Raw genomic sequence first — 14,536 nt, 5'->3', positions numbered from 1 at the left:
TGTTTTCTTGCCTAATCCGCAAAATCATGTTTTCTGCCAAAAGAGTAAAATAAAGTTTTTTCCATCAAAACCGCAATATCATGTTTTCCCACCAAAACAAAAAAAAAAATCATATTTTCTGCTAAAACACACAAAATTGTGTTTTTTCGCCAAAACTATAGAATCGAGTTTTTCGACATCAAAATCGAGTTTCTCGCTATAACCAAAAAATTGTGCCCAAGCCGTAAAATCGAGTTTTTTTGCCAAAATCGTAAAATCGAGTTTTTTCCTCTATCACCGTAAAAACGAGTTTCCCGCCAAAACCGCCAAAATCATGTTCTCTTTTCAAAAAAAAAATGTGTGTTTCTAGCCAAAACCGCAAAATCAAGTTTTCCACCAAAATCATAAGATCGATTTTTCCCGGTAAACCAGAAAATCATGTTTTTCGGCCAAAACCATAAAATCATGTTCTCCCACCATAACTATAAAATCAATTTTTTTACGTAAAAACCACAATATTGTGGTTCCCCCATCATAACTGTAAAATAAATTTTCTGCGAAAACTGTAAAATCTATTTTTCGCCTTAACCGTAAAATTGAATTTGTCCTAAGAAATCGTAAAATCATATTTTCCCACCAAAACCAAAACTGTGTATTCCTTCCAAAACCGTAAAATCATGTTTTCCGCCATAACCGTAAAATCGAGTTTTCTTGACAAAACAACAAAATTGTGTTTTCTTACCAAAATCGTAAAATTTTGGTTTTTGCCAAAACTGTAAAATTGAGTTTTTTCGCAATAACTGCAAAGTTTTGTTTTCCGCCAAAATCGTAAATTATTTTTTCTCGCCAAATAGCAAAATTATATTTTCCACCATAATCATAAAACTGTGTTTTTCCGAAGCCTATGCAGTATTTTTATTTGTAACCCCTCATTAACTTAAATGAGTTATGGACTGAACCAAATCATTAGTCAAATGAGTTCGTTTAATCCATTACTCATGTAAGCTTAAAACCATTTGGATATGACTTGGTTTGGATTGGTTTACCCATTTTGACACCTCTACCCAAACCCCAAAATATACAAGAAAGCCCAAGAAAATAAAAAACAAGAAATTTTAAAATATATTGTGATATCTAAAAATAACAGTACATATATTTTCAGATTATTCAGGTATTTGATTCGGTAAAATAGCCATATGTGAGGTCGAATCATGCACCCTAAGAATTTTTAGATATTATTTTATATTTTTGTGTATCATAATTGTTTTTGTTTCTTGGATTTGTAGATATATTTTGAGTTTTGTATATATTTTGGGATGTTGGGTTTTTATAGTTTGTCAAGAATCTTTAGGTATATTTTGTGTGTTTCGGTATATTTTTGGTACTAAATATTTTTATTGTTTTCGAGTATTCAAAAATATTTTGGTATATTGATTTTTTGGATTTTCAAATATATTTTGAACTTTTAGGTATTTATAGTTTCTCAGAGTTGCAAATATATTTTGGGTTTTTGGTTTTATTTTTGGATTATAATTTTAAGTTTTCTCGAATTTTTAAATATCTCGGATTTGAGTAATATTTTTAGTTTTTTGGGTAATGTTTGAAAAAATAACTATATAATTATGTGGCAACTGATTCAGCAGAAACTACACACATGGCGTCTGACTCAGCATAGTTGACCAACATCATTTTTATTAAAGTTTATTTTGACTTGGATTTAATAGTCCATGTAGTTTATTTGAATTAATGATAGTTTATATGAAATTGGCTCTATCAAAATTGAGATAGAAAAAAGCACAATGAAAATTGTTGGCGCTGGGATTGACCATTTGGTGGTCAGAGCCCATTTCCAGATGAAAAATGAAGTAACACCTGGAGTAAGACTATATATTAACTGACCGCCTAACCATGTCATAACAGATTGATTATACACTCAATAAAACTTGACATTAAATTCTCTTGTATCTCTTGCACAAGTGGAGGCAGATTTGGGACTTTTAACACGGTATTTTCTTTATCTGGCACCATCAGCTTAGTCACAGTCCATCTTAGACCCACCTCTCTAGCGGTTATCTGGCGAACGTCTTATAGTGCCTGTGCCATTACTCCTCACACTGAGCAGTGTTCTTCTGTATGCTAAAAGGGCAGGTAATAAGGTTGAATTAGACTTTGACGGCACAGTGTTTTCTGAAAATGTCTTTTGTTAAAATTAGACTTACACCTGTGACTGTGAGATCATAATCACTGGGACTAGGCAAAAAATCTGAACACAAAGAACCGAACCGAATCCGATCCAAAAAAATAGTACCGAGCCTGAACCGAAATTGATTAAATATCTGAACGGGTTTAAAATTTAGATATCTAGAAAACCGGAACCGGAACCGAATCCGATCCAAGCAAAAATATTTCGGATACCCGAATATATCCGTATCAGATTTATATAGTTAAATGTATTAATTATCTTTCGATTTAATATCTAAAATAACTAAAATAGATAAGATATTTTTATATTGTCCAAAATACTTGAAAATATATACAGATAGTCAAAAATAATTATTTAAAATAATTTAACAATACTTAAAACACCAAAAATATTTAAAATACATCTTGATAAAAAAGAGTCTTCGGTATAACGGCAAAAACTAACTGCATATAACCATATTTGTCAGTATAACAATAAAAAAAAAAAAAGAAACTGAGGAACAAATCCTACCTTTTATTGGATCTGCCTTATACACAGCATCAACATCTGTCCACAATTAAACAGACCCATTATAGCTGCGGAGAAGGCACTTCTTGAGAGTTGTTGGAATGTTCTGCAGTGTATTGACTATGAATCCAGTGGCACCCATTCTCGGGAAAACAATCATTGGTGGTTTCCCTCGTTCGTAAGTCGTCGCCTGGAGATCTTGTCACCTTAGCATTTTTACCACTTACGCTGTTACGCATCCTTTGCATTATTTCATTTAATTAATCTTCAAAAATCATTAAAAACTTTAGTCAGATTAGAAAGCATCTTCCATAGTCATAATACAGTACTACTACATACTAGCTAAAAGACCATGCTGTCAACCTAGGAAAGGATGTACAATTAAAATATCCACTAAATGGGAATATATATGATGATCGAGTGTTTTTAGCTTAGTTTGTCAATCTTTTCTGATTTCCTCACTGGAGAGATTTCATATTTATTTCTTTTTGCATAATCTAAGTATAGAGTTAACAAATAATTGAAGAAACACATTCCAGAATTGAACTGGATTAGATTTTTTTTTCTAGATTTATCTCACAAGCTATATATCTTCAAGAGATTAAAACCAAGGTCAGAGCCGGCTCTAACACCAAACATCAGAAGTTTGAGCTTCCAACCCAAAATAATATATCTATTTATCAACTTTTTATTCACAATTATCCTGCTCAAAAAAATTGTTTAAAGATAACGAATCGGAGTCCTTTAAATTTCCAAATCATTTTAAATTTTACAAACATATTTATTAATGGTCCACATTTTTGGGCTTCTATAACCCTCCTCACATTTACAGGACAGCACTAGATAATGTACCACAGGCACATCATCAAGTCCACTTAGCTAGAACGGCCATGCCACCCGCCCCAAGCAAAACTGCGGCGTATGACTTCAACTGAAGCTTGATGCTCCGTTGCATCTTCTGACCCATAAAATCTGCGGCCAGGAGATCAACTAAAGCCATGTAGATGAGTAGTCCACTAGAAGACGCGTTGAGCAGACCAACTGTTATGAGCGAGTCAGGGCCATTCTCTTTGTATGTTTTAGATAAGGCCATTCCTAGAACCACCCCGAAAGGTGTTGTGACTGAAAAAAAGAAGGCCATCACCGCCTTTTTGGCCCACCCGTACTCGGCCTGCGCGTGTTCTAAAGTTTTTCATCATGATGCATCACATAATTCATTAATATAGTTATGTATTTTATTTATTATTGGACAGTTGATTTCAACAATAAAAGTTCTTATAACTTTTTTCTCTTTCTCTTGTTATTGGCGTATTCTATACTCACTTTTATCTCCAATACTCATAAAATCAGTGGATTACTAACTTATTCCCGCGATTACATTACATCACATGATTGCATGAGTAAATTTATTCAAGAAGCAAAAAATGTGGAGTAGCCAAAGTGTAGAGATGACCGGAGGGGGAATCGACTACATCAGACCCAGCTAATTAATTGAAAGGGAAGGATTAACCTGGAGGATGCAGCCGCCGAGACCCATGCCTTCAAACATTTGGTGGAAGCAAAGAGCAGCTATGAGGCCTTTGATGGTGCAAGTATTGTTAGTGGCTCCTACTGATAGTCCTATCACTATCGAGTGCACCACTATCCCTAGCTCCAGTACCTGTTCCATTTATTCATTTTTCCGCCTTCAAATCAAGGTCTCCTATTCGGTTAAACTTCTTTTTTTTTTGTGGTAAAATTAAACTTATTTGTTTTGAACTAGAAAGAGGAAAAATGAAAGGGATTTGAAACGCAAGCACGAGAAAAGTAAGGAGAAATTGGAATACCACAATTGGATATAACTTTCCAAAAATAGATTCAATCAAAAATATTTTAACAGTTAGATTTAAGGTTTAATTATTATTGTTTAAGATTTGGTATTTAGGGATGGAGTTGAGTTTATAAACTTTATCAAATTTGTGGTAAATTAGAATTCTTCCAAAAGTAACCTTATTAATATATTTTTAATCGAGCCTATTAATATCTTATGTAGCTAAATTTATGTAAACAGGACTACCGGTATAAGCTATTCAAAATAAAATCTCTATAATATTATTTGAGAATTCAGTTTCCTATGTGTCGCGTTCACGTTAATTCTTACAACGGCTATTTACAGAGGTACCCTTAATGAATTAAATTATTATTTCAAATTGCCATTATTAAAAATATTTAATAATTTATTTCATTTAAATTTAGTTTCATTTTTTATATTTTGTTAAATAACATATATAATAAAAACGAAATATTCATATAATAAAAACAAAAATAATATTTACAAAGACGAAAATAGTTAATTCCAATTTACATTTTAAATTTTAGTTTCCTTTTTTATTTTTAGCATATATAATAAAAAGGAAATGCTCATATATTAAAAAAACGTAAATACTATTTGCAAAAAGTAAAGACAAGTTATTTTATGAAAAGATATATTTATATAATGTGATTTCATAAAAAAATAAAGTTCACACAAAAACCGTTTTGATGTTAAAAAAGATAACCTCTCTTTAAAACATAATATTAAACAACATAATATATATTAATTAATAAAAATATTTTATTTATGTCAGTCATTTACTTAGATTTTAAAAAATGCAATTTAAATAACATATACTAAAATATCATTGATGAACTAAAAATATTTTATAATTGATACGATTGAGATGTTTATTCAATTTTACATAATTTCTTTTTGTTAAACTTTAACTATGAGTTTTCAAAATTTTACAAATCTACAAATATCAAATTATACAAAAGAATTCACAGAATTATATATATATATATATATATATATATATATTTAAGATAAAAATCTGAACTAATGAAATAAGTAAAATCAAATTAAGTTTGACTAGAATCAAAAGTAATTGTGCTTTGAATTGAAAACAATATGTGTAATTTAATATTATCCACAAATGAGTAATTTAAACAATCTATAATTTTAAGTCCAAGAACAAAATATAAATATAAAAATTAAAAATTAATCTTTATTAGCATAAAAAAATACTACGGTTAAATTTGGAGAATTAAATACAATTCAATATACCAAAGTAATAATCACATCATCGATTATAGATATTATATATTCAAATTATATGTTTAATTAAAATAATATAATGTTATATAAAAGAAATCATATATAGAAACTAAAATTAGAATATTAATAATGATAATATATTTATTTGTATATATTTATATCCGTGCAAGAGCAAGGAAAAATCACCTAGTAATAAAATATTTTTAAATAAAAGATTACATACAAATCGAAGTACCGAAACCAAAACCTTATGAAAAAGGACCAAATATATTTTGGTTTCTATATTGTACGAATAAATAAAACAACTGAAAACCAAATTATACACTCGTTATTCGAATACACAATTTCGTAGATAGATTTAAGATATTTAAGTGAATTAAATAATAGTTATATATTCGACAGGTTCATCGGTATTTTCTGGGTAATGCAAATACATATTTTGCTGATAAACCGGAATATATAGGAATCCTTCAAACATCAATATACCACTATACCAGCGTATTAAACGTTAAACAATAATCACTATGTCTTAAAAAATTTTTTAACAAACTACCACATTCTTAGTATCAGATTTTCATGTTTACTTTAACCACATTATCTTTAAAAGAGGTAAATAAATACTTATAATCCTACGATTAATTAATCTAGACTTATGTCCCGCTCTTTTCCACTAAATTCCTCATGAATGAATGAATTAATAAAGAAAAATTTTCCTCTGCAATTCTGATGAGGAACAAAATGAATAAAATTTTTATTTTTTATTTTTTCAATTCCTCAAATGAAAATTTATTTTTCATTTTGTTTATTTTTTTTTTCATTCATCTAGTGGTCACCAATCAAAGCTTTAGTGTTTAGAAAGAAAATTTAAATAAATCAATAAATTTTTGAAATGAAATTTTTAATTTCAAAAAGAAAATCTGAAAAGAAAAACTCGGAAATAGAAAATTCGAAAAACAAATTATGAAAAAATTGAATTTAAGAACGTATAGTTTAAAAATATAAAAAAATATTTTAATAATTATTTATATTTACATATCTATAAAGCAAAGATATGAGTGTATTTTTCCTTCTTAATGAAAATCCTCATACTTAGGTATTTTTGAAAATGCCCCCGTAAAAAACGTAAACATAAATAATGGTACCAAAAGGAAGGTAAAAGTGAAAATTTTCCTGCCCTAAATCTAAATGTTATAATATTATTGATCGAAGAAATTTTTGAGAACTAGTAGCCAACTTATAGTATTTTAAGCAATTTCTGTTCAATTTTGTGTGAATTGATCACAAAGCTATATATATATATATATGTTTTTTTTTTAAATTATTAATCGAACTTGAAAAGAATGATGATGATATTTGCTATAATACACTTTTATATCTTTATTCATATGCCATTTTTATTTGGGGAAATTTTTAATTTTACAATAATTTTGATACCACTTTCTAAGTATTTCTTAAAATGATGACTATTTTCATAAATATTCTAAATTTTTGATGAAAAAACTAAACCAACCCTCCTAAATTATTTATAAATGTTTAAAAATTATTTATAAAAGTTTATAAATCCAAACTCATCCCATAAATACTAAATCCTAAACTCAAATGTTAAGATATTTTTGATTGAATGCATTTTTGAAAGTGGTATCCAATTTATGGTATTTCAAGCAATTTCTCTTTTTATTCTATTAATGTTGATGTAAAAGTTCCATTTGTTGTGATTTAAAGGCACAGAAAATCAGGTAATACTTTTTTTTATATATTATCTCATTTTATAGTTTATGTAGAACTTATAACATAAAAAATAAACCTAATTATCTATCTCAAGTACAATAGTATGACTTGGGTAGTTAATATTCTTAATTTTATGCAGTATACTGCTTTATTTATTGATGTAATAATTAATATATTTTTATTTAGTGACTTAATCAATATGGAAATCATTACGAAATAGAATGAAAATTACACATACAAAGAAATGGAAAGAAAATCAAGAAATTGTCTTGAAAATTTTGAAATGGTTATTCGTTTTGTATAAAACATTAACTAGTTATCTTCTATTTGTCGAACGATATTTTTGTGACATGGACGATTGTATAGTTATAGCCGTTTAGACACTTTTAGTTTCATAAAAGTATCTGATGGATTCAAATTAAGAGTGTTATATTTTTGTAAATTAAAAAACGAGGGTAAAAGTATACTTAACGATGGCAATAACACGATATCGCAGAAGCTGTAAATTAGAACCAAGTTCTTTCCCGTTGCTATGATGAAGACCATGACCATAATGAGACACATGCCCCATCTCCTCGTCAGGACTCCCGGCGGATGCCACATCAGCACATGGGTCCCTCCTACCGGACTTACTGAAGAGGCTCGTGGTAATAGAGTCAACCATGAGTGTGAACACTGCCGAGATCAAGGCGACAAAACCGGTGAATGGAAACTTGTGCCAGGGGTTATCGTTAAGACAATGAGAAGAGAGCATTTCGAAGGAATCAGGTAGAACATGTATGAAACCAGTGGCGAGTATGATGCCCGAGGCGAACGATTTGACGATGAGAAAGAGAGATCTCTCTGGTTGGAAAGCAGAAACTGAACGAGCGAACAACGGGAGGCAAACGCCTATAAGACTTGTGATGAGAATTGTAAAGACTGCTACGAGTTTGAGATTAAATGCTTTGTTTTTGTCGGTACATGTGTTGTCATACTCGGGTGTGCACTCTTTATCGGATTGAGAAAAAGCTCCAGGGAAATGGGAGATGGAGAGGAGGAGGAAGATGGTAATGGTGGAAGAGAAGATTACATTAGCTTTAGGCATCATCTTTCTCGTTGTTTGTGTGGAGGTTATTGAGTTTAGAATACTAGATTGTGTTTTGTTTTATAAAAGAGAAGAAGATAATCTCAATCAAAATAAGTGTCGGTATTTCGTACTAATTAACGTCGACATGTTTGGTTAATGAATTATTGTTGATGTTGAAATGATCAACTGTCGATATTTGTAAATAAGAAGAATTTAGGATTGGATTAATGATTTTTCGATTTTTAAAAGTCTATCTAACTACCGGAAGTACATAACAACTTGTAATATTTAAAAGTCGGATCCACATAAATCAAGATTATGAAAGAAAACTAAAACATAAAAGATGGTTTTATTTTTGTTTTTATGAAACGAAAATAACTAAATAGCAAATGTAAGCAATGTAAAGATCAGAAAGAGAAAACACTATATATGTATAGTTAGGACAAGTTCAGAATCGTAAATAAGAACTGAAAATGAAAATTATTAAGCTTGTTTTAGAACTCAAATCACATATCTATAATTAACATATTGTCATAACATCAAATAATATATCAACCATCTTAAACAATTTGAATTCAAAAAGTTAAACATACATAAAATTTGTGTTTGATATGTTTATAAAACGCTTTTACATTAGTTTTCGTTGAGTAGTGAATTTTTGTTTATCGATGTTTTTGCAGATTTTTAAACACTATTGATATGTTAAACAACCTGAGGCTTGCGAGTCAAGTCTCAACATTAATATCAACAATAGACCAAAAGCATCGAACTCATCCTCCCAAGTTCTGCAAAAAATCTGAATAATGGTTTCCCAGTGTCCTGGTTATTTCACTATCTTGTTAATCTTCACCTCTGTCTTTCCCAACTCTGCTCTAATATTTTTGAGAAAACAAATTTGGTCTTTTGCAATTACTCACGGTTTAAGAATTTTCTGAATATTCATGATATTTATCGCCTTGGGTTGGTGAAGAGATCTTCCGATTCAGATATGTTATCTTGAAGATGAAGCTAAGGAGGTAGAGTTATAAATGCAGGCATCCATCTAAGTAAAAAAATAAAAAACAGACTTTCTAAGATTGTATTAACTAGCTCTCTTAATGAAATCAACATAAAGTGATTAAGTGAAATAAGGCAATCAACAAAAATGGATGGATATTCCAAAAAAGATCTGTGTTTCGGAACCTTTAGATGCACATCACAATTTACATTTTTATGGAAAGTTTGCTGCTTTGAAGATTTTAATTAATAATATAAGGAAAAGTCAACTCATTTTGTATATGGAAAGGTTGTTGCTTTTCAGAGTTTGTATGATGCTGCAATATGGGCTAATTTGAATCAATTATCAGCCAAGACAAATCATTAGATTGATTAAGAGTAGCTACCAACATACAAGTTGGTTACAACAACCACATCACTAAGCCAATTCTTAAGAAAAAAAAACACATGGTTGAGTCCAAAGCAATTTAAGCAGTTTTTTTATTTATAAATCTGGCATATCTCGGACCTTTGAAAGTGCTCAAACTAACTTCTAAAGAGAGGTGGAGTCTGTCGATGAACCTCTCTTCGAGTTGCTTAAGCAGTTTTTGGATCAATTCAAATATCAATAGTGGAATTTGAGGAACCAACAAATTCCATAGTTTATAGTTGACGCTTTTACTCGTGAATTGGATCTTATTTTGTGGCGGTATCATCAAGACTTCTGAGGCGGTAACAAAAGCACAAATAATCCCCCTTTTCCGTTCTAGCCTCATCAGTATTGAACAGAAACCTCTTCTTCCTCTCTCTCTACGACAAAAAAAACCACCCGCTTCACATGCTTTAGCTCCGGCATCCGGTTGGACGACGCCGGAGGCACCTCCCTCCCTCTATTCTCGGTTTAACCTTTCCTCTCTGGTCCTCCTCCTCCTCTCTGGCCGATATGCTCGGCGCCCTGGGTCCTTGCGGGTTTCTTTCCACCGGCTGCCTGCTCATGAGGGTTCGTCAGCTAAGGGTTCGCCTGTGTCTTGGTGTTCCAGCAAGGCTAGGAGAGGGAGGCTTAGGTCAGAGTGCCGGCTTTTAGGGTTTCGATATCAACCGTACATCATTTTAAATTTTACATCTACGGTGCCTCTCAATAGTTTCCTGGCGCATGATTCGGTATATGAACTCCTTGCCAGTATAGCTGTTAGTGTGTGTGACTTCTCTTTACTCTGTTCGCTTTACATACTTTGTTCTTTCTGGTTACAGTGTCCTAAAAGTGTGTTTGTTGGGAGCTAACTAAAGTCTTAACAAAAGTTCTTTTTAGACCTTTGATAGACTTTAGATATTTGTAAATTAAAAATTATATAAATAATTTCAAATTTGAAAACGAATAATTCGAAAAGTATATTTTTTAAATTTTTAATTATTTATTTATATTTATATATCAATAAATTAATGGTCTTTTGCTTCTTCAATAAAACCTCATCCTTTACGGATTTGTGAAAATGTCCCTCTATAGAAAGTAAACAGGAATAATGTTCCAAAATTGAGGTAAAAGTAGAATTATCCCTTGAAAATTTGCAATTTTAAATATTATTCAACTCTATGTATATTACATTGTACAACATTTTTCCTAAATTCAAATTTCAAAATGCTCCCAGATAAATTTTTGATATAAATTCATTATAATATATCTTAATAATTTGAAAATATAAAATTTTCAAAATAATTTAAATATTGAAAATATAAATATTACTTTCAAACAAATGTTGCTAATATGTAGGAATAAGGAAAACAAATTCATATTTAGACAAAACAAAAGGTTGATAATTTAACTGTGAGAAAATATAGTCTTCTATTGGAGATTTAATGGTTACAACTATTTAAACGAATCATTGCAATTGTTTAGATAAACATTTACAACTATTTATAAAAACCATTACAATCTTTAAAGATTAACCATTACAACATTTGGTGTTCATTGTATTTTTTGGTGTCCAACGGTTACAATTTTGTATGGTTAACTGATACAACATTTGTTTTTGTATATAAAAAGTTGTGAATATTGAGAAACAATTATCACAAAAAATTCTCAGAGGATTACATACAATTGTTTTGGAGAATCACATACAATGTTAGACCAATTGTCATATCATTTTGATAAATGTTCAAATTCTTGAAGAACTATTACTTTATTTTATGTACTTTCGAAACATTATATATTTCAGTGGATATATTATTTAAGTGTAAAATTATGTTAAGAACATGTATTTGATAGTATAAGACCATTTCCAAAAATTAGGTTATCTTCTAATGGTACTCTATTTTATAGTGAAAATATAGTGAAGAACAAAAAACAATGAATTACTCTATTTATGAAGTAACTATATTTTTTTTCTATTATTGTATGAAAAATATAGTACGATTAGAAATTTTTTTACTCTAAACTCTATTTTATAGTAAAATATTGAATTAGGTTATAGATACTCTAAAGCAGAGGATGAAAATATAATTTATTAAACTATATAAAAGAACGCCTACTCCATCTCATTCAAGCATATGCCTGAAAAGTGGGGATCGAAGCCTAAATCAAGAGATGTATATTTATCAAAGATGAAAGCATACTCCGAATTGAATATTTGGCGAGGAATATTTTGAAATTGTGCAGTAAGTCAAGGATAAGTTCCCGACTACCATCCATTAGTTAAGGAAATTCTGTTTTGTCAAGCTTTATTTTAGTTTTTTGGTCTGATTGTTGCACGTGTTAAAATATTGATTATGGGTAAAAGAATAAAAAAATATACACCATGAGGAAATAGCTGTCATGCGGATTAAGGAATCCGCAAAGGCTAATAAAATAGGTTGCTTAATAATATTGAACATAAAAGCATCTTTATCCCAGCACTCCATTTGAGGTGCTTATTTTTTTTTTCTCTAATTTAAAAAAACAAAAAAAATTAAAAAACCCATCAATCACGGGCCGCCACGTATCAGTGGAGCCCGCGAACAGTACAAACAACCCACATAATGCGACGCTTATCTGGAAACATCAAGCATCGGTTGTTACTTTTTGGGTGGGTACCACCGACTATTAAACTAATTTTTCTTAAGCACTCCCTTCCTAAACTACCCCATTAAAAATGCTCTAAGCTTCTTGTCTCGGTCAGTCTTTGCCATTGTCTCAACCCGATATTCCTATTAAAAACATTATTTCTTTTTCTCTAATTTCAACAGCCAATTTCTGGTTAATTTTGATATATACATCTTACATTCTTAAGTTATTATATTTGTAACTTTAGACTAATATATTCAGTACTTAATGAAAAAAAAGAGTACTAAATAAAAATATATACATTCTATTAATACTAAATAATTTATTTTTAGTAAATAATTTAACGGCCCGCGCGAACATTAACAAGCATTTGATTGAACCATTTAATATTAGAAAGTTTTACATTTTTCAAAAATCTTAACCATTGGACTCTTTGAAATTAAAAACTCTTAAGAAATTTATATATGGTCCCTTCATCCTTTCCTTCAGCATTTGTTATTTTAAAATTAATTGTTTATTAGAGTATGTCATCATTTTAATAAAAAAAAATAATGGTGGTATTTGTTCCTAATCTCTAATCTGACTACTATTTCATTTAGGATTTAGAGTATGACATCGTAGATTCACTTGGGCAAAAGTCTACATACTGTAAGAGTTGCATCTTTTAAAAAACTTGACCACTGAACCCTTTATAGAAAAGTTGTATCTTCTCAGAAGATTAACCATTGAATCTTTTCATAATATTTAACAAATTCATATATGGTTTCTTCATGCATTCCCTTACCATTTTTCCTTTTCAATTTACTTTTTGTATAGAGTTATTTACAATCAGAAAATATAGTCTTTTTCAGAAACTCAATGATTCGGCTATTATCTCCAGGTCTACTGGATCCCTGGATCAAACTTCTCAAAATAAAAAGGTACATGTCTTCACTAAGTCGCTGATAAAATGGCAAGGAATAGAAGGAATATTTATAATTTCTATGATAATTTCATTTTAAAAAAAGTTAATAGTAAATAATTTGTATGTTCTGTTAATATAAATCTTTGAAGGGATTGGTTATCCATGTTAGATAGAGATTGCATTTAATTGATTGCATATATTGTAGATAGTTTTTTAACTGTCTTGTGACACTTAACTTCTTGATTATTGTATGAAGCGTTTATTAACCGTATTTGTTGGCTGCTTATTATCTAACGGATATAAATGTTCTCTGTTGAAGTAATTTACATAATCTCAAAAGGCTATTTCGTCTATGTACTATAATAGCAAACTTGTTTTAGTTTTCCGCTAACATCAATATTTTTATAGAAAAAGAAGTTTTATCTAACAGTTAAATTTATAACAGTTTGTCATTGAACATACAAGATCTTCTTCTTTTTATAAGATCTGACATCATCGAATTGTTTTAGCAGAGAACATTTCATTCTCTGACGTACCCTTTTACACGCTCTTTTAAATTTCTGAACAATGCACCCATTCACCCGTCTCTTTTAATTTCTAGACGATACACCCTCTCACATGTCTCTTTTCATTTCAGAACAACACACCCTTTCTCACTCCTCTTTAATTTTCTTAACAGCACTCCCTTTTAGTAGATTATTAATCTTCTGCTTGAGAAAGAGTGTTTCAGAAACGAAAAAGAAAATGGAAAAGCGCTAAAGAGAGGTGAGAGAGAGATCATCAATTGTTTGGCAAAGGACGTGTCCTTCTCTAACACACCCTTTACACGCCTATTTTAATTTTTGAATTTCACATGTCTCTTTTAATTTCTAAACAAGGCATTCTTTTGTAAATTATAATTCCCCGCTTGAGAAAGAGTGTTTCGGAAAAAAATGAAGATGCGCTTGAGAGATAGATCATCAAACTGTTTTAGCAAAGGTCGTGTCCTATTCTGATTCACTTTTCAGACACCTCTTTAATTTTTTGAATGAACCATCATTTCACATATTTCTTTTAGTTTA

At 30.0% G+C, this 14,536-nt stretch overlaps 1 protein-coding gene across 2 annotated transcripts; it reads right to left on the bottom strand.

Moving 5' to 3' along the window:
* Nucleotides 1-3,405: 3,405 nt before the first annotated feature.
* LOC106400209 (probable zinc transporter 10) lies at nucleotides 3,406-8,650 on the bottom strand. Of its 2 annotated transcripts, XM_013840593.3 has the most exons (3): nucleotides 7,963-8,630; nucleotides 4,200-4,349; nucleotides 3,406-3,860 (listed from the first exon to the last, which is right to left on the bottom strand). In XM_013840593.3, exons 1-3 carry the CDS (start codon nucleotides 8,578-8,580, stop codon nucleotides 3,555-3,557), a joined length of 1,074 nt encoding a protein of 357 aa, XP_013696047.2. In that variant the 5' UTR covers nucleotides 8,581-8,630; the 3' UTR covers nucleotides 3,406-3,554. The 2 variants fall into 2 exon arrangements, with proteins under 2 accessions (XP_013696047.2, XP_048594558.1); XM_048738601.1 differs by lacking the exon at nucleotides 4,200-4,349 and having other exon boundaries at nucleotides 7,963-8,650.
* Nucleotides 8,651-14,536: the final 5,886 nt, after the last annotated feature.

The sequence above is a fragment of the Brassica napus genome, chromosome A8, assembly GCF_020379485.1.
Source record: "Brassica napus cultivar Da-Ae chromosome A8, Da-Ae, whole genome shotgun sequence".
Taxonomy (NCBI): domain Eukaryota; kingdom Viridiplantae; phylum Streptophyta; class Magnoliopsida; order Brassicales; family Brassicaceae; genus Brassica; species Brassica napus.
Note: the sequence above shows the minus strand (reverse complement) of the source record. Positions and strands in the feature narration are given on the sequence as shown.

Coding starts and splice junctions, on each gene's coding strand:
- LOC106400209 (XM_013840593.3), bottom strand. CDS start 8,580: ATGATGCCTAAAGCTAATGTAATCTTCTCTTCCACCATTACCATCTTC. Junction 4,350..7,962: donor GATATCGTGTTATTGCCATC/GTTAAGTATACT, acceptor TAAATGGAACAG/GTACTGGAGCTAGGGATAGT. Junction 3,861..4,199: donor TCGGCGGCTGCATCCTCCAG/GTTAATCCTTCC, acceptor GAACACGCGCAG/GCCGAGTACGGGTGGGCCAA.